The 24620-nt window shown below is 39.1% G+C and overlaps 1 protein-coding gene across 3 annotated transcripts; it reads right to left on the bottom strand.

Moving 5' to 3' along the window:
- Nucleotides 1-270: 270 nt before the first annotated feature.
- Nucleotides 271-24543, bottom strand: LOC103098388 (uncharacterized). Of its 3 annotated transcripts, none has more exons than XM_007478084.3 (3): nt 24049-24543; nt 12070-12238; nt 271-7727 (listed from the first exon to the last, which is right to left on the bottom strand). In XM_007478084.3, the coding sequence occupies exon 3, from the start codon at nt 7641-7643 to the stop codon at nt 6351-6353; it is 1293 nt and encodes a 430-aa protein (XP_007478146.2). In that variant the 5' UTR covers nt 7644-7727; nt 12070-12238; nt 24049-24543; the 3' UTR covers nt 271-6350. The 3 variants fall into 3 exon arrangements, with proteins under 3 accessions (XP_007478146.2, XP_007478147.2, XP_007478148.2); XM_007478085.3 differs by having other exon boundaries at nt 12070-12233; XM_007478086.3 differs by having other exon boundaries at nt 12070-12233; nt 24114-24543.
- Between the last annotated feature and the right edge of the window lie 77 nt (nt 24544-24620).

Raw genomic sequence — 24620 nt, 5'->3', positions numbered from 1 at the left:
CAACAACTGAATATGGAGTCAAAGAAGCTGTGTTCAGATCCTGGTCTTTCTACTTACCAACTGAAAGATCTTGAACAAGACATTTAAGCTTGTTGTCCTTAGTCTATCTAATTGTAAAATGAAGGAATTTGATGACTCCTTCAAGCTCTAAAGCCTATGTTCATTATAAGCCCCTGGTAACAAGTTCTATGAAACCCTACCTCCTTCCACTGACCAACTTGAAGGTTGATAGGGGGATAGAGGGAGGAAAGAAATAGGGAAACGAATATCTCACTTTTAAAGAAAAATCAATTTTATTTTTTTTTAGTTCTCAATTTCCCTTCCACCTCTTCCTGCCTCACTCATTGACAAACCAAGAAAAACAAAACCCATTACAAATATGTATAATCCAAGAAAATACATTCCTGTATTATTAATATCAAATAAAACAATATATTTCAGTCTGTACCAAGAATCCATTACCTCTCTAAGTGGAAATGAATAACATATTTGATCACAAGTCCTCTGGAAATGTGGTTGGTCATTGTATTGATTAGAGGTCCTCAATATTTTAAGGTGAGTTTTCTTTATCATAATGTTGTTATTGTATAACTTGTTCTCCTAATTTTGCTCACTTCCCTTTGTATCAATTAATACAAATCATCCCAGGTTTCTTTGAAACTAGCCCTGTCTTCAATTTTTTATATCAGAGTAGTATTTCATCACATATATAAACCATAATTTGTTCAGTCACTCCCCAATTGGTAAGGACCTCCTCAGTTCCAATTTACTACTTCATAAAAAGAGCTACAGTAAATATTTTTATACACATGGACCATTTCCTTCTTTTGTTGATCTCTTCAGAGTATAGACTTAATCGCAGTATCTCTTGATCACAATATGTACAGTTTAATAGCTTTTAGATCATAGTTCCAAATTGCTTTCCAGAATGGTTGAACCAGTTCATAGTTCCACCAATAGTAAATCAATTGTCTTCCCATAACCACTACAACATTTGTTACTTTTCTTTTCTGTTAACTTTTCTAGCCTGATGAGTATGAGGTGGTGTCTCAGCATTGTTTTAATTTACATTTCTCTATATGTTGAATTTCTTCCTCTCAAAACTGCTTATTTATATCTTTTGGCCATTTATCAACTGGGAAATGAACCTTATTCTTATAAATTTGATTTAATTTCCTCTAAATCTTACAAATTAGATCTTTGACAGAGAAACACTAAAGACTTAAAGACTTCAATTTCCTGCTTCTCTTCTCATTTTAGCTGTATTGGGTTATTTGTGTAAAAACTTTTGAATTTGGTGTAACTGAAATTATCCACTTTACCTCCTGTGAATCTCTCTACCTCTTGTATAGCCATGAATTCTTTCCCTATCTATATATCTGACAGATAATTTCTCATACACTCCTCTAATTTGCTTCTGACATCACCCTTTGTCTAAGTTATGTAATCATTTGTAGCTCTTTTTGAAACATGGTGTGAGATGTTGATCTATACCTAGTTTCTGCCAGACTGCTTTTCAGTTTCCCCAATAGTTTTTGTTGAATAATGAGTTCTGAGCTCTTTCCATAGAGTGGAAATATTTGGATTTACCAAACTCTAGATTACTATGTTTATTTGCATCTATGCATTGTATCTCACTAATTAACCTTTCTATTTCATACACAGTACCAAATTGTTTCAATGATTAAGACTTTGTATTATAGTTTGAGATCTAATAGGTCCTTTTCCTTCTCACTTTTCTCATTAATTTTCTGAATTTTGTATCTTTTTTACCCCTCAAGATGAATTTTATTTTTATTTTTTCCAGTTCTTTACAATAATCACTTGGCAGTTTGGTATGGAACTAAATTAATTAATTAATTTAGGTGATATTATCATTTTTACATTGACTGCTCATTGTTTTTTGTACTCACATCACTCACAATCACCTACCCCAACTCGTTCAATCATTCTTCTATTGATGGACACCCTCTCAGTGCCCAATTCTTTGCTATCACAAACAGATTAGATATACATATATTTGAATGAATAGGTCATTTTCCTTTTTTAAAAATCTCTTTTAGTAGTATTTTTAGTGCAAAGATATGCACATATGTATAACCCTTTGGGCATAGTTCCACATTGCTCTCCAGAATAGTTGGATCAGTTCAAAACTCCACAACAGTGCTTAGTGTCCCAATTTTCCAACATTTGTCATTTTCCTTTTTTGTCATATTAGCCAGACTAATAGGTATGAAATGGTAGCTTAGAGTTCTAATTTGCATTTCTCTAATCAATAGTGCCTTAGCATATTTTTCATATTGCTATAAATACCTTTGATTTCCTCATCTGAAAACTACTTGTACATTTCCTTTGATGATTTATCAACTGGGATGATCTGGATTCTTACAAATTTTACTCTGCTCTTTAGATATTAGATAAAAAGGCCTTTATCAGAGAAATTTGCTAAAAAAATTTCAGTTATAATTACTATCTGTATATTTCCCTCCTGTTTATATTCTTCCCTACTCAAAAGTATTTTGCTTCTGACCACCACTTCCTCCATCCTACCCTCCTTTCTGTCAGTCCTATCCCTTCTTTCATCCCCTTCCCTTACTACATCCCAATAAGGTAAAATGGATTTCTATACCCAAGTCAGTGTGTATATTATTCCCTCTTTGAGTCAATTCAGATGAGAGTAATGTTCAAGCAATAATCACCACCACCACTGCATTTTCCTCTCCACTGTAAAAGCTCTTTCACATTTCTTTTATGTAAGATAATTTACCTCATTCCATGTTTCCCTTCCCCCTCTTCCTAGTACACCCCTCTTTCTCCTCCCTTAATTTTGTTTTCTTTAGATATCACCTCATCATAGTCAACTCACATCCATTCCCTCTGTCTATTTATACACCTTCTAACTGCTGTAATATTTATAGAGTTCTTAGGAGTTAAAGTACCATCTTCCCATGTAGGAATGTAAAGAGTTTAGCCCTATTGAATTCCTTGTGATTTCTTTTTCATATTTACCTTTATATGTTTCTTGAATCTTATATTTGAAAATCAAATTTTCTCTTTAGCTCTAGTCTTTTCATCAGGAATGCTTTGAAGTTCTCTATTTCACTGAATACCTATTTATTCCTTTCAAGAATTATATTATTTTGCTGAGAAGGTGATTGTTGGCTAACTCCTTTGCCTTCTAGAATATCATATTCAAAGTCCCCCAGTCCTTTAATATAATAGTATTAAATCTTATGTTATTTTGACTTTGGCTTTTTGACATTTCAATTGTTTCTTTCTGACTGAAGTATTTCCCCTTTACTTGGGAGCTCTGGAATTTGGATATAATATTTCTTTTCTTTCAGGAGAAAAATCAATGAATTCTTTCCATTTTTATTATACTCTCTAGTTCTAGGGTATCAAGGCAGTTTTCATTGATAATTTCTTGAAATACAAGGCCTAAGCTCTTTTTTTATTATTGTGACTTTTGGGGAATTCAATAATAAAAAAAACCAACCTTGCCTAAAGACTAAGCAATTGAGGTTAAATGACTTGTCCAGGGTCACACAGTTAGGAAATATCTTGGGCCAGATTTGAATTGATGACCTCCCATCTGCAGACATGGCACTCTATTCACTGAACCACTTAGCTGCTCCCTATTGAAAAATTCTTAAATTATCTTTCAACAATCTATTTTTTGGGGTCAAGTTTTTCCAGTGAGATTTTTTTTTTACATTTTTTTCTATTTTTGAATTCTTCTTATTTTGTTTCATTGTTTCTTGATATTCTATGGAATCATTAGCTTCCATTTGTTTAGTTCTAAATTTTAGGAAATTATTTTCTTCAGTGAACTTCTGTACCTCTTTTTCCATCTGTCCAATTCTATTTTTAAGATTTTATTTTCCTCAAAATGTTTGTGCCACTTTTACCAAGCCATTATCTTTTCATTATTCTCTTCCTTTGTTCTCATTTATTTATACAATTTTTCTTCTACTACTATTATTTGATTTTGAAAATCTTTTTTATAACTCTTCCAGGAATTCTTGTTAGGCTTGTGTCTAATTCACTTTGAGGCTTTGCTTATAGCTGTTTTGACTTTGTTTTGCATCTTGATTTTCCCTGTCACCAATATAGATTTCTATTGTCAAATTTTCATTATTTGTTCATTTTTCTACCTTATTTCTTGATTTTTTACTTTATTTTAAAGTTTGGCTCTGTTCTCAGCATGCAGAGTGGAAGGTTTTTTTTCCACACTACTGTTGTCAAGGCTAGTTCTGGAAGTCTGGAAGTTTTCAATGCCAATCAATGTCAGATATGTCCAGTGCTAACAGAGAGTCTTCTGTAATCTTTCTCTGACCAGGTGTCTAGCTCCCTTACCATCTCTGAGCTGGGAGCTCCTGAAACTACTGCTACTAGGGTCACTAGTATCACTGCCCTGTTTTTGAGCTCCAGTCAGGCATTTACCAAGGTGACCTAGACTTCCCCTTCCAATCTCCTAGATTGGAAAAATGTCTCATTCTAACCTTTTGTTGGGTCTGCTTTTTCAAATTTGATTTGAGGCATCATTTTAAAGTTATTTGTAGGGGAATATTGGGACAGTTCAGCTGGGTGACTACCCATAATTCACTATCTTGTCTCTGGAACTGAGGTTCTTATTCTCTGGAGGTCTTCAAGAATTAGATGATTCTGCATGAGTAATATATTAGAGGAGATTCCTGCTCAACTAAGGGTTGGACTTGTGAGGTCTTATGAGAAGTATGTAGGTAATATTGTAGACAGAGTACAAGGCTTTGAAACAGGAAAGCGAGTTTAAATTTGGCTTCAGAAATGTACTAGCTGGTATGATCCTGGGCAAGTCATTTAACTTCTTTATACTTCAATTTCTTCAACTATAAAATGGGTATAATAATAATAATAATAGCACCTACCTCCTAAAGTTGTTATGATGACCAAGTGAAATCATATCTGTAAAGCACTTAATATCATGCCTAGTACATAGTGAGGATGCTTAATAAATACTTGTTTTCTTCCTTCTTATGATAGAATAATCCCAATGATATCTATTAAGTACATCTTATATACAATAGGAGATTATAAGGCTAAGCCAAAGAAAGAAAAAGTCCTTACCCTCCAGGAGATTAAATTCTACTTGCAGGAGAGGAGTAGAATGGGAAGAGGGAGAGAGCAGAAGTGATTAAGAAGATCAGGAAATATTTCTCATGAAAATCTCTGCCCAGAAACTAAGTATTGAAGGAAGCCAGGAAGCCTAAGAGGTAGAAGTAAGGAAAGGGAGCACATTCCAGTATTACAAGATAGCCTATGCAAATGTCTTTCAGGGAGAAGTATTCCATTACTTTGACTTCTTTGGGAATTCAAGTAACACATTTTTATTAATGGAAAGTTTTAGACAAATGGCATGATAAATGGAAAGTATAAAAAGAAATCCTACCCTCCCTTAGGAAATTAGATAGTAATGTATATAGATTGCCAGCACTGGAGCCAGGATGACCTGGGTTCGAATCTGACCTCAGAAACTTCCTAGCTATATGAAACTGGGTAAATCATTTAATCCCCATTACCTAATCATTATGACTTTTTTGCCTTGGAACTAACACACTATATAGATTCTAAGATGGAATGTAAAGGTTATTTTTAAAAATCTGAACAAAGGAGGTGGAGTCAAGATGGCAGAGTAGAGGCAGGGAAAGCATACCGAATCTTTTGCAAGCAAACTTGGAATGATGCTAGAGGGACAGAACCAACAAGGTGACAGAGTGAGGAAATTTTCCTGCAGAAGACATCATGAAAGTTAGGTAGAGACCATCTGGCTCACTAGAGTGAGTGGGAGCATAGCCTATTGGAGTTGAAATACAAATCAAAGCAGACTATTTTTCACATTAATTTATTTATGGGTTTTGGTTTAATGAGTATTCTCTCACAAAAATGACTACCTCTTTTGCATGATAATACACATATAACACCAATCAAATTATTTGCCATCTTCAGGAGGGGGGCAGGAAAGGAAGGACAAATTGGACAGGAAGGATAAAAAGAGACAATTTGGATCTTGTAATTTCAGAAAATGGAAGTTGAAAATTACTATTACATAGGATTGGGAAAATTAATATCTTTTTAAAAAAAATCTGGTCCCAGATATTCCATAGTCATATGACTCTGGGAAAGTCACTTAACCCTGATTACATAGTCCTTGCCCCTTGTCTGTCTTAGAATTAACACTAAGACAGAAAGCAAGGGTTTAAAATTTTTAAAAATAATTACACACACAGAAAAAGAGGAATCGTTTATCACTTCACTGTCATCTCAATAAAAGGTGAGGAATCTTTAATTCTATTTCCAGTTATTGAATAGCACTAAGCTATCCCTATCCCAGGACCTAGCCATCTATTTTTTTTCACCTGTATAGAGACATATTGGCAGAAACATATGCCATCACTCATGTGACCTTCCTCTACTACTTCTTCAAGGATGGGAAAATGTTTATTTGCAACACAGCAGGCATAACTGGAAGAATAGCGTATTATTGCATTTTGGAACATCTCCTCGGCAGAAGGGTTTTCATTAGGAAAGGTTTCCAGGAAAACTTTTTTACAGTCTTTAAGTGAAAAATATACAAAAGAGAGTTTGTTTATAGTTTCACAGCCAATCATCACGGAATGATTGGCTAGAATGAGGTTGGCTTCTCCTACTTTTAGGTTCAACTCTTGTAATTTCTCTTTTGTCCATCTTCTGCCCCAACACATTATATTCACCACTAAGGCTATTATACTCATACTTATAAGTAGTATAGGGCCATGTACTAAGAGGTAATGAAACAATTGTTTTGAAGATAGTGGGAAAGACACCTGAGAAAATGCGAAGAAAGCCACCAGAGCAAAGAAAGAAATGACTATGCTAATGCATGAGAGGAGAATGCATAATGTGATCCTGCAACACAAATATCGAAAACAGTATTTGGGAGAAGAGACCTCATTCAGTTTGCTAATGGCTCTTCTATAAATTTCTGGATCATCTATGACCATTCTCAAGGGATCAGGGATATTAGAAGTGCTGAAGGTTCCCAATTTCCATGATGGAAGGTTGTCTTTATTGATACAGGGCAAGACCATCAGGGTCTTCCCATTGTAGATTGAGGAGAATTGGTATGGGACAAGTGTGGAATGTTTCATGAGATGGTTGGGTGTGCAGAGAGCCTTGATGAACTTTTCATAGAAGGAGATATCACTGACATCTAGATATGTCAAATGATTCAAATGAAGTGGAATCTGGCAGGGTTTTAGCATAATGGGGATAACAGGTTTTCTCTCCATACAGAAACGAAAAACAGAGAGATTGGCCTCCAACAAACACCATCTGCTCTGGACAAAGTCTTGGCTAAGGATTAATAGCATCTTTTGACTCTGCTGAATGCAATCAACCATGTTCTCAATTATGTTTTTCCCTGGAAGAAAGTCTCTCTCATGGTAGCAGATCTTCAGATCTGAGTAATCAGCCTCTAGTTTTTCAATGAACTTGTGGGCCCAGGAGGAGTCCAAGCTGCTATAGCTCACAAAAAGGTGGTATGCTTCATTGTTTTTCAGAGGGAGGATTGTAGGAAATTCATTTTCTTGTAACTTTTCCTTGTCTGGTTTTTCAGTTGAATCCATCTCTTTGGATCCTTCCAAGTGGCATCTATTACCAGAGACAACAGGTACTCCCCAAGCTAATTTTTGAGGAAGGCTACCATGGACCTGAAAGAGACATCAAAGAGTTATTTAATTCATACTACTGCCTCCAATTTAATTCAATGTTTTGATTAAACACCTATTAAAGACCAGGTACAGTGTTAGATACTAAAAATACAAAGAACATACTCCTTCTGAAGAGGGAATGATCAACCCTGGAACCAAGGAACTAACATTCTAGTTAAGGACCAGAAATCCAAAAAATATTCTACTAGGGTGGGAATGAATTGCAGAAATAAATGTATTTGTTTTTGCATAAGATTCGTGATTTCATTGGAATTCCTAACAGAGGAAAGACTCTTTCCGAAGGCAAATCAGCACCAGCAAGGGTCATTGAGAATTTAAGTGATTTTCTCAAGGGCATATAATCAGAATGTGTCAATGGCAGGATCTGAAATCAGTCCTTCCTAGCTTTGAGAAGAGCACTCTATTGTGATGGATGGAATTTGAGATGATAGAGGAAAGTTTTGAGCTTCCAAGTGTATCAATTTATTAAGCAATGCTTTGTAATTGCATAACAATTTGGGACAGGGCTCTTCAGCTTGGCAATGAACCCCAAATGAAGGGGGAGACAGATTTTTGTGCATTAATTGATAACAACAATCACAATACAAAACAAGATGTATAACTAGATAATCTGATTTATAATTGGAAGAAAGATTAGGGACTTTCTGAGTTGGGAGGTGGAGAATAAACATGCAATTCCCTGAAATCATAAAAAGGGGTCCCACTTCCCCTCTAAATATCCATATTCAATGAAAAGAATGACGAAATAGTACCCGATTGGCCAGTATGGGACCAGTTTTCAGATAAGACAAATGAATTGCTTTAAATAAATAATTGTTTTTTTCTTTTTTCAATTTACAGTTTTATTATGTATAAATATATTCTATACATAAATATTATATGTGTTATATATAAATATAATATATAAAATTAAATAAACATAAATTGTCTATATATTATATAAACAATAAATATATAAATAAAAATTGTATAAAATGTAAACACATGTAATAAATTTCTACACAAGTTTTTATAAGTTATATGATAGAACTTATCTCCCTCCCTCCCTCCCCCCCTTCCATTCTCCCTTCCAGTGCTGGCAGACGATTTGATCTGGGTTATATATGTATTATCATGCGAAATATATGAAATATATAATTGCAAGAAAACTTTCCATCAATCTATGGATCTGACAGGGTTTCTGGTCAGAATAACCTAGGCCCTTAGTCAAGGGTCTCTAAGCAACAGGGTGAGAAGGTGCAGGTTCCCAGCCACACAACACTAGGATCAATTTCCATAAACTCTTCTCACCAAGCAGAAATTGGACTAGACTCATAATGGAACAAAAAGGGAATGGAAATAGATACAAAAATTGAGTTGCAAGATGGAATCAATGTGGTCCACTCAATTCCCACAATTCCTTCACTATCCATTATACCACAGGTCCAAATATGTATCTAATAATTAAAATAATAATAGCTTACATTTATATAGTGACAGGCAAAGTGATTCATGCTTTACAATTGCTATCTCATTTGATCTTTGCAACAATTCTGTGAGATATTATGATCCCCATTTTACAGCTGAAGGAATTGAGGCAAACAGAGGTTAAGTGACCTGTCCACAGTCACACAGCTAGTAAGTAACTGAAGCTGTATTTGAACTTGAATCTTCCAGGTTCCAGTCCCAGTTTTCTATCCATTGCACCACCTAACTGCCATATCTCTTTAAAATATCTAGACAATTGGGGCTGCTTGGTGGCGCAGTAGATAGAGAGCCAGGTCTGGAGATGGGAAGTCGTAGGTTCAAATACGGCCTCACATACTCCCTAACTGTTTGCTGCTCTTCTGCAATATTCACCATAAATTTCAATCAATCAATTAATTATTATCATCAATTTATCAATTAATTTAAATTAGTTAAATTAAAAATAAAATTTAATTTAAAATTTTTAAGTTAATTAAATTAATTAATTCTAAGATAAAAGGTAAAGATTTTTTTAAAACCTCCAAGCAATCAAAGAATATTCTGAGAAATGTTATTAGGGAAGTTATGATCCAAGAGGTTCTTTCTATATTCAATCTATATTATTATCACCCCCACTTCAGTTGGACAAACTCTGCTCCCATCAAAGTGGAAACGCTTGCATTGCTGACTGAGGAAGAGAAAGAATCTACTTTATATACACCTTCATCTGATTGATATAGATCAATCCAACAAACATTTCTGATCATATTACATTTATCTATTTAAATTGTGTGTTGAATATACACCTCTGAATATGTGCTCCTCGAGGGCAAGGGCTGGTTTTTTATCCTCCTGGTTCCTTGAACATAAAAGACATTTTATAAATGCTTGTTGATTTGAATTGAATTGAACAAAGACAGTGCGATACAGTGGAACCAATGCTTTCTTTGGGGTCAAGAGAATCCTGGGTCTAAATCATGCCTCCGATACTTACCATGGGGTCAAGGGAAATGACTTAATTTCTCTCCATCTCAGTTTCCTCATTGGTAAAAATGAGAATATGCCTCTGCTTCTCACAAAGTCCTACTCTGATGCTTCAGTGTGGCAGAAGGGTGCCTGCTCAGTGAAATGTAAGCTTTAAAAGGTTCTGGCACATGGGAAAAAATTTAAAAATGACCCTGGCAATGGAACAAGTCTATGAAGCAGCTCGGTGACACGATGGATAGAGTCCTGGACCTCAAGACAGGAATATCTGAGTTCACTCACTCCAGACATTTACTGTGTGGCCCTGCACAAGTTATTTATGCTCTCTCACTCTCAGTTTCTCCATTTCTAAAATAAGGATAACAACATCACTCACCTCATCAGTTTTTTAAAGATAAAATTAAGTCATTGTAAGGCTTATGTTAGAAACCTTTACAGAGCCATATAAATGTTAGCTATTATTATTATTCTCAAAGGATCAAGTTGGCTCTAATGAAGAGGAAATTAAGGCAATCATCAAAGGATCAGATTGGAGAGGAGAGAAGAAGAAAGCTGAGAAGGAGAGAGAGAATATTAAAATGAAGGAATGAAATGAAGATCCCCTTCAAATCAAAGGTTAGATTCCTGATGTTGATAGAGTAAGTGTCTGAATATCTGATATACACAATGCAGATATTTATTGAATGGTCTACAATTTTGCTGTTAATTACTTACTATTTTATCTGCCATGAGTCAGCATGGTGTAGTGGATAGGGAGCACACCTCTGAATCAGAAAGACCCAAGTGAAAGCTCTATTCTCCCAGAGACCTGAACAACTTATCAAACCTCTCAATGTCCCAGGAAGTTCTCAAAGGCTGAAAGCAGAGAATCATCTGCTTCGAAAGAGTAAGTTTCTTCCTTGGAGCTCATGACACTGAGGAGAGCACGGGTCCTGGTTAGAAAACATTGCTGTCCTTGTTCTAGGAAGCTGCCAATTAGGGCACATCAGACTATTCCCCAAGAAGGACTGAGGCAAAAGGGCAGAATGCAATTTCCTTTTGAATGATTCAGAATGCAGCACCCTATCCAGATTGTTACACTAATGTTACCTAAAATTAGCCTTTGCAGAACCTCCAGCCTAGATGATGTTCTTCTCTTCCTCTGAGATAAGCCACAAATGCCTAAATGAGTGTTGAGACTTTAGACTTAAATCCAGGCACCCCTTTAATTGTCCCTGGAGGAGACAGGGGAGTGAGGGCATTCCAGAATGGAATTCCAAAAAGTAATCCAAAAGGTCAGAAATGTCATGCTCAATCAAGCAGTTGGTCTTTATTAAAAACTTACTATGTTGAAAAGACTTGGATACATGCACCCAACCAGGAGCTCCTCCAACAGTATGATAATTTCCAAAGAATAATACTTTAGAGTTTTATTATCAAGATTCATTCTTCCCTACTGGGAAGTAGATTTTGAAATAAATTATGCTAGACTAGAGGATGGGTTGTCTACAAAAGGAGAAAATGCGCCATTTCTCCCAAAACTTACATCCTATGAAAGAATTTGGATCACAGTGGTGTGGATATTCTCTTCAACCACATAAAACTCAATGCTGCCACATTTGTCCATTCTATGCAACTTGTCCTTACATAAGTTTGTATATAAGACTATGGTTCTAGGCTGGAAGGACCCTTTGAGGCCAATAAGTCCAATCGCATTATTTTACCAACAAGGAAACTGAGACTCAGAGATGTCTTTTTTTGGTAACTTGTCCAAGACCACAAATTCACTTGAGTATCTTAAAGTTTTATTATATTATATTCTAACTATATACATTATTACATGTAGTATGATTATATTCCACATAAATATGACTTTGAAACTATAGAGTATGACTATGGAGCATTGACTTACCTTCAGAAATTAAGGAGTCTAGATTTAATGGCAGGAGTTGATTATCAAAGGGTTAGAGAGTTCAAATAGGGAGGTCCGTCTTGGTCCTAAAAAAATTATGTTTCAATGGCCCTTGATCTTGTCCCTTTAGGAATTCCAGAAGATTCTTCAGCTCTCAGTAGTTCCTAAACTTTTAAAATAAAAAAATCAAACAACAAAGAAGGGAATTCAGTGGCAAATGTCTATACCTTTGGGGGAAAGGTCAAAAGGAGTCTTTGTAAATTTCTGGATGGGGTTTAAGTTAAGAACGTGTTAGAGTAATGCTGTTTTGGGGAGGGAAAGTCTCTCTCTCTCTCTGTGTGTCTCTCTTTCTCTGTCTCTCTCTGTCTCTGTCTCTGTCTCTGTCTCTGTCTCTGTCTCTCTGTCTCTCTCTCTCTCTCTCTCTTTCTCTCTCTCTCTCTCTCTCTCTCTCTCTCTCTCTCTCTCTCTCTCTCTCTCTCTCTCTCTCTCTCTCTCTCTCTCTCTCTCTCTCTCTCTCTCTCTCTCTCCCTCTCCTCCAACCCCCCCCCAAAAAAAAACTGGAGTTTTTAGAAATAGCAAAGACAAGTTATTATGGCTGTTGCCAAACCAGGTATAGAAATCCTCTAACTCTGATGCTGAAAGGGTTTAATAACTAGAAAACTACCTCTTTCTCTCCATGCTTGACTATCTCTCCCATGAAAAAAGACACAGAAACACACCATAGGTGATCCTCAGGAATATTAGGCTATAAACCAAATGTTCTACGACCCAGCAGTGGAACTTCCATTCCAAGGTCTCAAATTCCTTATCTGTAATGCTGGTCTGACTAGATGGATGATATCTGAGGTCCCTCCCAGTTCTGACTCCTAAGATCTATCTGGCTCTAGAATTATACCTTCAAAGGGTAAAGAGAATTAGATATGAAAAGTAACAATCCTAGGGGGTGGATTGGTTTCATTTAGAGGGTTTTAAAAAGAAAAAGGGAAGGGAAGAAGATAGTAAGTAGAAAAGAGGAAAAATTGGGCAGAACTCCTAATTAGAATGAATAAGAATGTACATGGAGGAAGGAACAGAGTAGATGGGCATTAGAGAAACTTTATTTTAATCTGAATGTGGAGAATTGAATGCACACACATATACACAAGAATTTGCCATTGAAATACATCAAACTCAATTGGGAAACAAGCAGGAATTAGGGAGGAAGCAGAATTAAGGGCAGAATAGTCACAAGCAAAACAAAATTCCTGATACTGAAGAGGAGACTAAAAAAGGGAGATAAAAGGAGGGGAAAGAACTAGAGTCTAAAAGGGAATCTTAGATTGTCTCTTAGACAATGGGAAAATGGCTGAACAAATTGTGGTAAACGGATGTAATGGAATAACTACACCAGAAGAAATGATGAAAGATGTGTTTTCATATTCCTGAGTAATACAATTGCTGTGAAGTGAACAGAAACAGCAGAATAATTTTTACCAAGATAGCCACACTGAAAAGTAAAGCAGCTTTGAAAGACTTAAGAACTCTGATCAGAACAATAAACAATCATGTCTCTTGTGAACCTGTGATGAAGTACATTCCCCACCTCCTGAAAGAGAAATGATGGACACCATGGACAGATATTTACATTTCAGGGCATGGTTAATGTGCGGATTTGTCCTGTTTGACTCTATTTATTTGTAATAGGTTTTCCTCCACTTGCTTTCTCTTGGTTAATTGAGGGTTGGAGAGAGGTGGCTATTCCCTTAGATAAGAAAGGAGTATCAATAATACTATCAAAAAAGGGCCACTGAAACTTTTTTTTTTTAATGCATAGCAAAAAACCAAAGGAAATTCAATAGGAAGCACAAAGGCAGTTTTGAGAGTCATGTGTAGAATTTATTATACACTTGAAGCAAAAAAGCAATCAGTATGATAGAGATTCACAATTTTATATGAAATCTCTTTTACATACTACTATAAAGTATAAAACATGCTTTTTGATGTTTAAATTCAGAAAAAACTCACAAAATGAATGAATCATTGAAAAGAAAGGCAATCAGTTATTTGAACATCCTAGTGATCTGGTATACTTTTTAAAAATGAATTGTGGGAAACTCTGTGTGTGTGTGTGTGTGTGTGTGTGTGTGTGTGTGTGTGTGTGTGTGTGTGTGTTTAAAGAATAGAAAGCTATCTGTTGATCCCAGCAATGGTGACTTTCTGGGAGCCTGGTTGTGTCTCAAGCCTGATTCTCCCATGCAGTTGGCTAGGATTTGACCTGATTGTAAGCCCAGGGCAATCATCTCAGACAGCCCTTGCTCCCATTTCACGTCATGTGTGCAAATATATAGTCAACATGTAGAAGGAACTCATCCCTGGAGAATTAAGAGAACCAGGAATCATGGACCACCGATATGCTGTAGATTGGCACTCTGTCTCTCCTGTTTGTACTTCTTTTGGAGGAGGTATAGCCAAAGTTTGTTTGGAGACTTCAGTTATTTGTATGTTCCCAAAAGACAGAGAGAGAGGCAGCATGGTGCCTTGAAAAGAGCTTTAGACTTGGAGCCTGGAATCAGACTCATTTCCTTCTCGCTCTGTGAGCATAACTTCTCTGAGTTTTAGCCAGTTTAATCTGCAAAATGGGGACAATAATATTTGTGTCATATAACCCAATGTGATGATGGAGGACAGGATTTACATTGAGCAAGACCTAGACTCAGCTCCTGCCTGTGATCTTGGAAAATCACTTAATCTTTCAGAGCTTTAGTTTTATCATCTATAAAAAGGAGATAATCTCCTGTCGTACCTATATTACAAACTTGTTGCAAGGCGAACATGAGCATTAATGAGCATACTATTCACAAATAGTATGGGTGGGTGAATGGGGTGCTCAGGGAGGAGTAGTATCTCTGGTATGGAGGGCTTGTCGTGCCCTCCTAGGGCAGCTCTCCAGCCTCTGACCCCCACCTGACTCCCAGCTCTCACTTGTGGCTCCCAGTAGCTGCTAGCATGCGGCAGCGGCCACACCCCGGGCAACGGCTTCGACAGGCCAGCCAAACCTTGTGAGGTAGCCATCGGGTTGTCAATCCCTGGTGAACCAGGGCTTTGCTCACCCAGCATGTGAAGACTGCTTCGGCGGAACAGGCGGAAGAAACCAATAAGAAAGTTCAACAGCTGAGAGGGCAACGCAGCAAAGCACTGTGGAGTGCTTAGGGCGTGTTGGAGCACAAAGGACAACATGGCCATCCAATGCAGCTGAGGAAGTCTCCAGACGTAACAATTTTTCATGCCACTGGACCCAGGCTTCCAATACCGAGAGAGTGGGACTGTCTCTGTGCATCGGCTTTTCCACTTAAATCTCCTTCATGCACAAGTATCTTTGTGCACACTCATCTATCCTAACCCCGTCCACCCTCTTCCATACCTGCGGTGATGGGGGAGTGGCGACGCAACAGGTGGAGGTGACCACTGGCAGTTGTAGTCACGATCCTGCACGTAGGCGGCCCACGGACCAGCGGTCGCTCGGCCCTGTGGGCAGCAGGGAGGTTCGGCAGCATCCTGGGCAACTGAGCAGCCCTCTCTAGGACAGCACTGCTTACCCTAATCAAGCGAGGGGACTAGAAAAGGTGTCCCAAACATTGCCTGCCCTACAAACACCTGGTCAGCACACCGCGGCTGGTGGGTCATCCCTTTAAGCGGTCAAAACCAAAGAAAACATAATACAAAGAAACTCCTACTAGGACCATGTAACATCAGAACATTACTTGATAGAGAGAATACCCCAAGACCTGAGAGAAGAACAGATCTAATCGGTAAAGAACTGACGCGATATAACATTGACATCGCAGCCCTAAGCGAAACACGCTTACCAGAAGAGGGATCACTCAGCGAACCCACCACTGGATACACCTTCTTCTGGAAAGGTAGAGCCACAAATGAAGACAAAATCCATGGTGTTGGCCTGGCCATCAAGACCAGTTTGCTCAAATAGCTGCCAGACTTGCCTGTGGGCATCAGCGAGAGGTTCATGAAGATCCGTTTGCCTCTCAGCAAAGACCGGTATGCCACAATCATCAGCGCATATGCCCCAACACTGACCAGCACAGAGGAGACCATCGAGCAGTTCTACTCTGACCTGAGTGCCATCCTGCACTCAGTGCCCACAAATGACAAGCTGATTCTACTGGGAGACTTCAACAACTGCATTGTCCAGGACCATGAAAGATGGAAAGGAGTGCTCGGCAAACACGGCGTGGGCAAAATGAACAACAACGGCCTACTGCTACGCAGCAAATTCTCAGAGTTCGAACTCACCATCATAAACACTGTGTTCAGAATGGCAAACAAATATAAAACAACATGAATGCACCCACGATCAAAACAGTGGCATCTCATTGACTACATCATTGTAGGAGACATCCAGGATGTACAGATCACCAGAGCCATGAGAGGAGCTGAATGCTGGACAGACCACCAATTGGTTAGAGCAACTCTTCAAATGCGCATTGCGCCTCACCATCCAAAATGCGCCCAGACAGTTCGCGCATCTTGCAATGTGAGTCATCTCAAAGATCCATTTTATCTGCAAACATTCCAGTCCTGTCTGGACAACAAGCTGTCTGCCAAGGGACTACTCACTGGAAGCTCAACCAAGAAATGGAACCAGTTCAGAGATGCAGTGAAGGAAACATCAAAGGCAGTCGTAGGCCCCAAACAACGCAACCACCAGGACTGGTTCGACAAGAACAACACTGCTATTGAAGACCTATTGAACAAAAAGAACAAAGCCTTTATGGAGTGGCAAAATAACCCAAACTCTGATCCTAAAAAGGACAGATTCGAGTCTCTCCAAGCCACGGCACAGTGTGAGATAAAAAAAATGCAAAACCGATGGTGGGAAAAAAAGGTAGAAAAAATCCAGCACTTTGCTGACACGAAAAACTACAAACAATTTTTCAGTGCCCTTAAGACTGTCTATGGGCCATTAAAATCTGCCACCGCCCCCTTGCAATCCTTTGATGGTGACACTCTCATAAAAGACAAAAAAGGCATCAGCAACAGGTGGAAAGAACACTTCAGCCGGCTCTTCAACCTACCCTCCTCAGTCGACCAAAGGGCCCTTGACCAGATCCCCCAAAACCACATCATCGGGCAACTTGCCATCCCTCCTTCATTAGGGGAAATCCAAAAAGCCATTAAACAAATGAGTGCCGGCAAGGCAACCGGTAAAGACAGGATCCCAACCGAGGTATACAAGGCCTTAAAGGGAAAGGTGCTCCAGGCATTCCATATAGTGCTGATCAGCATATGAGAAGAGGAAGACATGCCCTCAGAACACAGAGATGCCTCTATCGTGGTCCTACACAAGAACAAAGGCACACGAGCAGCCTGTGACAACTACAGAGGCATCTCACTACTCTCCACTGCTGGAAAGATCCTCACCCGTGTTATACTCAACAGACTCCTGTCATCTGTCTCAGAGCAGAACCTGCCTGAATCACAATGCGGCTTCCGACCAGATCATAGCACCATCAACATGGTCTTCACGGTGAGGCAAATGCAGGAAAAATGCCTTGAGCAGAACCTAAGTCTCTACATTGTCTTCATAGACCTGACAAAGGCATTCGACACAGTGAACAGGGACTCATTGTGGGTGATCCTTAGCAAGCTCAGTTGCCCAGCAAAATTCATCATACTGATCCAGCTCTTTCATGTTGACATGACAGGGGATGTCCTATCTGGTGGAGAGACTTCTGATCGCTTCAACATCTCCAATGGCATGAAACAAGGCTGTGTCCTCACTCCAGTACTATTCAACTTATTCTTCACCCAAGTATTACGACATGCTGTGATGGATCTAGACTTGGGCATCTACATCAAATACCGTCTGGATGGATCACTATTCAACCTTCACCGCCTGACTGCAAAAACAAAGACAACAGAGAGACTCATCCTGGAAGCTCTCTTTGCAGATGACTGTGCTCTCATGGCCCACCAAGAAAATCATCTCCAAACCATTGTGGACAGGTTCTCTACCACAACAAAACTGTTTGGCTTGACTATCAGCCTCAGCAAAACAGAGGTGCTGTTCCAACCGGCACCAGGGAGGCCAACTAACCATCCGTGCATTACAATCGATGGCACGCAGCTTTCTAACGTCAACACTTTCAAGTACCTGGGCAGCACCATCACCAACGATGGGTCCCTAGACCACAAGATTAATGCCAGGATCCAAAAGGCCAGCCAGGCACTCGGGCGGCTGCTGTCCAAAGTCCTCCAACACAGTGGTGTAAGCACTGTGACGAAGCTCAAAGTGTATAACGCAGTGGTCCTCAGCTCATTCCTGTATGAGACATGGACACTGTACCGGAAGCACATAAAACAGCTGGAGCAATTCCACCAACGTTCCCTCCGGTCAATCATGAGGATCCAATGGCAGGACCGTATCACCAACCAGGAAGTCCTCGACAGAGCCAACTCCACCAGCATCGAAGTCATGGTCCTCAAAACCCAGCTACGATGGTCTGGACATGTCATCTGCATGGACCCACAGCAAATACCAAGACAGGTATTCTATGGTGAACTGTCAGCTGGACTCAGGAAACAAGGCCGACCAAAGAAAAGATTCAAGGATCAGCTAAAGTCAAACCTGAAGTGGGCTGGCATTACACCAAAGCAACTAGAACTCGCTGCCTCTGTCAGAAGCAGCTGGCGTACCCACATTAACCATGCCGCCGCCACCTTTGAAGATGAGCGACGTCGACATCTTGCTGCTGCGCGTGAACGCCGACACCAGGCCACAGCCGCGCCTCCCATAACAACTGGCGTCCCAGGCCCCATGTGCCACAAACTGTGCGCCTCAGCCTTTGGACTCCAAAGCCACATGAGGGTATATCAATAGATGATAATGCACAAAGACAATCGTCATTCTCGGCTTCCGAGAGACTTCTACTACTACTATTCACAAACCTGAAAGTGTTATCTAAATGCCAGTTATTTTAGTATGATTATTACATCCCAGGATTGTGGTGAGAAACATGAACTCTTATTCTGATTATTATGGGGGAAGGCAGGGAAAGAATGAGAAAAGGCATATTTCTCTAAGCATGGCTACAAGGCAATCCCAACATTGATCATAGAGTTAGAGATGAAGTTCCTTCCTACCTTCAGAGGCCATCTATTCCTCTTCCTTCCCCTTCCTTTCCTCATCTCTAGCTGAGAAACCAGAAGCACAGTGGAAGTAAAATGTCTTGTCTTGAGTCTCATAGGCAGAAAGTAAGTAGAAGAGTCAGAATTCAAACTCTGGGTTGGTGACTCTAAGTCTAGTTGCTCTGAATAAAGCCCTCTTTCCACCACATCTCAATATCACAAATCCTCTAACTTCAAAGCCATTTCTCAAATCCATGGCTACATCATGATTTCTCCTACATGCCTTCAATCAATCAACGAGAATCATTCAGATCATCAATCAACCAGAAAGCATTCATTAAGTACCTACTGCATGACAGTCACTCCACTAGAGACTGAGGACCAAGGAAAAAGATATACCCAAAGGTTTGGGTACAATGAAAGAAGAAGAGTAGAGGTAAGTTGGGATGGAATTAAGATTAGCAACTGTTATACAAGTCTCCAAAATCTCAGAAGAAAATTAGATGTTTCAATCATTTCATGACATGTTATAATTTTTCTTGTACCACTGCCATACTCTGGTATCATTTGCCCCATCTTGATTCTGCAAAACAATTAGAAAGAATGCTGCAATTTAGCATTAAAGCCAATTGGGGAGAAATAGCAATCCTTTCTTCTGCTGTCACTGCATTTCCTGAAATGTGACACGTAACTATGCATAAGGAATTCATTAAGAGCCTGGCTCTTGAAATTAAAAATTAAGAGCCTGGCTCTTGAAATTAAAATAGTCAGTCAAGATGGATGTAACAACCCTCTTTAGTTCTGGAAGTCTGTGCCTGTCTATTTGTTTCTCTCTCTCTCTCTCTCTCTCTCTCTCTCTCTCTCTCTCTCTCTCTCTCTCTCTCTCTCTCTCTCTCTCTCTCTCTCTCTCTCTCTCTCCCCCCCTTTCTCTCCCCCTCTCTGTCTCTGTATCTCTGTCTCTCCCCCCTCCTCTGTCTCTCTCTCTATCTCTATGTCTCTCTGTCTCTCTTACACACATACACATACACACACACATTTTTGGCATGGAACCAAATTAATTAATTAATTTAGGTGATATTATCAATTTTATAATATTGACAGCTCCTTGTTTTTTGTACTACAGTAGCATTATTGACAATCATATACCCCAACTTGTTCAATCATTCTTCTATTGATGAACAGCCTCTCAGTGTCCAATTCTTTGTTATCACAAACAGATTTGGTATTTTTGTATGAAAAAATCATTTTTTGTTTGTAAAAGTCTCTTTTGGCTATAAACCTACTAGTATTTTTAGTGGAAAAATATGCACACATTTATAACCCTTTTGGCCTAGTTCCACATTGGAATTGAGCAGTAGCTTGGCATTTTGGAAAATGCACTGGCTCTGGAGTCACCTACTAGCTATGTGGTCTTTTGAGCCATTCAAATCTCTCTGAGCCTCAGTTTCCTTATCTGGAAAATGGGTCTAATGTCATTTTTACTTGAGGCAATATGTCATAATGGTTAGAAGGCTAACTTTGGAGCAGGAAGCCAAGTGATCACTTAATCTCTCAGTGGCCCAGGAAACCCTCTCAGTCAAGGGTTCTTGGCTCCATGAATTTGTTTTCTAAAACATTTTTCATTACTGATTTCAATATAATTGGGGGTTTTGTGATCAAGTGTATTTTTTATGTACTGAAAAACATTATTCTAAAAAAGGACCCACAGTCTTCACCAATGTGTCAAATGGGTACATGTTACAAAATAAGCTTAAGAATCCCAGCTCTAAGACTTTAAATAACAGAGGAGCTGACAATCCATATCAGAAGAGGGGATTTCTAAAGTGAGAACTCCCCCAAACTGAGCAAGCCATCAGCCTCAATAACAGCAAAAAAAATTCTTTCCTTACTAAGTCATAAAATTATTGATGAAATAAGGTTTGTTAGATGTTATATAAACTTGAGGAATAAATTATTATTCTCTGCTTAGAAATTGCCCAGACCAATCCAAAGGGTGTTCCTCCAGGAAATGACAGAAGCCAGAGTGAGCTTTGTCTTTAAAGCAGACTAGGAAAATCCCCATGATGCCAGACAAAAGGTAGGAGTGGAGAGACCAGTGTGGACCGTTCTCCAAACACCCAGGCTGTGGTCAGCATGGTAGATGCTGGAAGATATCTAGAAGGTTTGCATCCTGGAACTCAAATGTTTGTCTCCATGGTCTAACTCCTAGGAATCAGGGGCCACGTCTTCTAATAGGCACTCAGTAAATTTTGAATTGAATTATCTGCAAGATTCTGAAGATCAGACAATAATACAGTGTGAGGGGAGCAGTCTATTGTCTCTCAGAATAAAACAGGTCCTCAACAGCCAACTAACCTGATCACACCTGCACCAGAAATCCCTTCTCCAGTCCTTCTGACAAGTCTTTTCAGTGCCACTTGAATCCCCAAAGAGCCAGGAAACTTCCTAACTCTAGCTCCCTTGGGATACGTGTGAGAGCTTGGAAAGGGGAAGGGATTTATCTAAAATCACACAGTAAGCCAAGATTAGAACTCATCCTCTTATTACAGAAGCAGTGTTCATTCTCTTCATTGCTTTTATTTCCAGAAAGGGATGCAAGATGTTATTGAGGAACCAACCTATCACCTGCCTAATTCAGCCCAGAAAATAAAAGAGGAAATTTCAAACCAACCTTGATTGTTTTGTTTTTTTTTTATTGGATCTGTCATAGTACAGGTGAAGGGTTAGAAACATTCTCTACCAAAGTACATCATCCCCTTCTCTGCAACTCACCATTTTACAGAGTTGTTAGAGGGCACTGAGAGAGGTTTAGGGACCTGCCCAGCATCATTCAACTTGGTTGGCCCAGAGGTAGTACTTGACGCCACATCTTTCTGTCCAAGAGGTCATATCTCTTTCCATTATGCATCTCAACCTCAGAGTCCACCTAACCTAGATAACAGTCTTCAAAAAGCAACATTCCCCAAAGAAATTCAGTTTGGTCCTCTCTGATTATAATTACTCTTCCATCTCCATTCCTGCCTCTTGATCTTTTTGTCCATCCCACTCAACAATTGAGAAAACTTGGAAATATATCTCTTATCAGATACATAAAGGCAAACTCTTCATTACAAATCCATAGTCACAGACAATGAGCATTGGAAGGGACCCTAGAGGCCAACTACTCCAAGTGCTTCATTATTTCAGTGAAGAAGTAGTCCCAGAGATATAGTAACTTGGTCAGTAAAATTCCTTTCTGACACAGAGAGAAAGAAGCTCTTCTCCCAAGCTATCTGTCCATGTAGGCTAGTTTACAGTATCATAGAACCATGGGTCGAGAGATGGAAAACACTTGGGAAATTATCTCTGTCCAACTCCCATATTTTTCAAGTTTTGAAACTGAGTCTCAGTGCCAAGAAATGACTTGTCCAAGATCTCAAGGGTAGGAAGTAGAAGGGATGGAATTTGAAACCAGGTCCTCAGAATCCAAATCCAAGACTTTTCACTCTTCCACATCTACCCCCTTTCTTCTTACCTCAGGATCCACAGAAGAAACAACTTTAAAATTCACAAAATATTGAATTTGTCAATGTCATTTCTACTCCATTTCCCACAAAATTCTCAAAATATTGAATTTGTCAATGTCATTTCTACTCCATTTCCCACAGAGGAAAGGGCAAAAGAAGTACAATTAGGAAAATAGCATATGAGTTAAAAAGGTATCCAAAACCATCCTTAATGGGTACCAATGACAAAGTTCACTCCAAGCAGAACAGTGTAAAAGAGAAATGTTGGATTGTGAGTCTAATGTCCTGGATTCAAATCTCAGCTCTGTAACATTAATTGTGTGGCCTTCAAAAAGTATTTAATCTCAGTTTCCTTATATATAAAATATGAGAAAGGGGGTTGGACTTGATGAACTCTAAGGTCTTTTTGGCTCTAAATTTATAATCTTGGGATGTTCTAAAATAGGTGTTTTTAACAGAAAAGTTGGGGGTAGGAAGCTGTCAATTTGGGTGGGAAATACTATTTTAATTAATCTCTAGCTAAAATTTATCATTTTTCCATTATAAAAAATTTTAAGTTATTCTGAGGAGTCATAGATTTCCTTGGACTGTCAAAGGGGCTACAGCATCAAAAAAGTGAAGAAGCCCTCCTCCAAAGCTACTCCCAGTTCTAAAATTCCTGATATTTCAAGCCACATAACCTCTCTTACCACACAACTCCAAGAGTTCCACACTGTTGGACCACAGTCTCTCGTCTCCTTGGAATATTTGCTACTGTGAGCTGACCTATCATTCATAGAGTTGAGGTTTCCAAGGAATTGCTCCCAATAGTTTGCTGATCTATAATAACTAGAATGATATGAATAGAAGTAAATAATTCATTGATATGATATCTTTGGATTTGCAAGGTTCTTTCTTCATTAGAACTCCATTAGAACAGAAAACATCTAGCAAGATTATCGAATCCAGCCCTTTTCATTTTCTCCCTAATAACCTATCTTAATATGATATCTGGGGATGTATGAGAGCCTGTCATTGGATCTGAGTCTAGAACCAAGATCCACTCAGGGACAAGCGGGTTTGGAGAGTCCTCAAAGGTAGGGCTGACCATTGTCTACACTATGATGTAGGTCTTCCCACCTCATCTGGTACCCTCTCTCCCTCTCTAGCTTTTGACTAGCTTTTGACCTCAGAGGGAAAATACCAGACACCATCATAAACTGTGATTACTCCAGTTTTCTTCAGATCAGGAAGAAAGCATTGTCTGCACAGGACTCTGATTCCCAGGAGCCACATGTGGGCTCTGGATGCCATTGTCCCTGACTTCAAAGGAGCCTGTCCCCCGCAAAAGCCCAATCACATTTAATACCTTCCATAGCAGATAAGATGACAAAAATACGACAGATAGCAGGTCCCTGGCTGGACTGGTCTCACCTGTTGTCTTCTGCACCTGTTGGAGTAAGGCAGAGCTGGTCACTTTCTCATGATGTCTTCATGGCCTCACCAAACTGCACAAACCCCACAGTAGTGAGAAAAGGTCACTATTTTCACATCTGTGGAGCCAAAGATATTCCCACAGATGTGAGTTTCTGGAGCAAAATCCCAGGTTCTCTTTGTGCCCTTTGCAGCTCCAATTGAAATGTCCAAAAGCAGAGCTATAGCTCAGAGAATCTTAGTAAAGCAGAAGGAAATGCTTGGGGAGAGAAAGAGATGGTTTGTGGTCAGACTCAGGAAAAACCAACTTGTTTGCTTTCTTTGACTAGAAACAGTGACTCACAGAGTGATGGAGGAGGGGAATAATCTGGCCTGATTTCAAGGGGGTGGGGGTTAAATTCAGGCTTCTCTTTGGTCTAAGATGCTTCTTTCCCATGTAGCGCAGTGATCCAGGGAAAGATAAGATGTCCCTTTGCCTCTGAACTTGATCTACCTCTGCCCAGGAGA

Source organism: Monodelphis domestica, chromosome 1, assembly GCF_027887165.1.
Source record: "Monodelphis domestica isolate mMonDom1 chromosome 1, mMonDom1.pri, whole genome shotgun sequence".
In the NCBI taxonomy this organism is placed as follows: domain Eukaryota; kingdom Metazoa; phylum Chordata; class Mammalia; order Didelphimorphia; family Didelphidae; genus Monodelphis; species Monodelphis domestica.
Note: the sequence above shows the minus strand (reverse complement) of the source record. Positions and strands in the feature narration are given on the sequence as shown.

Bases quoted from the DNA above. Each gene is read 5' to 3' on its own strand.
- LOC103098388 (XM_007478084.3), bottom strand. From the start codon at position 7,643: ATGGATTCAACTGAAAAACCAGACAAGGAAAAGTTACAAGAAAATGAA.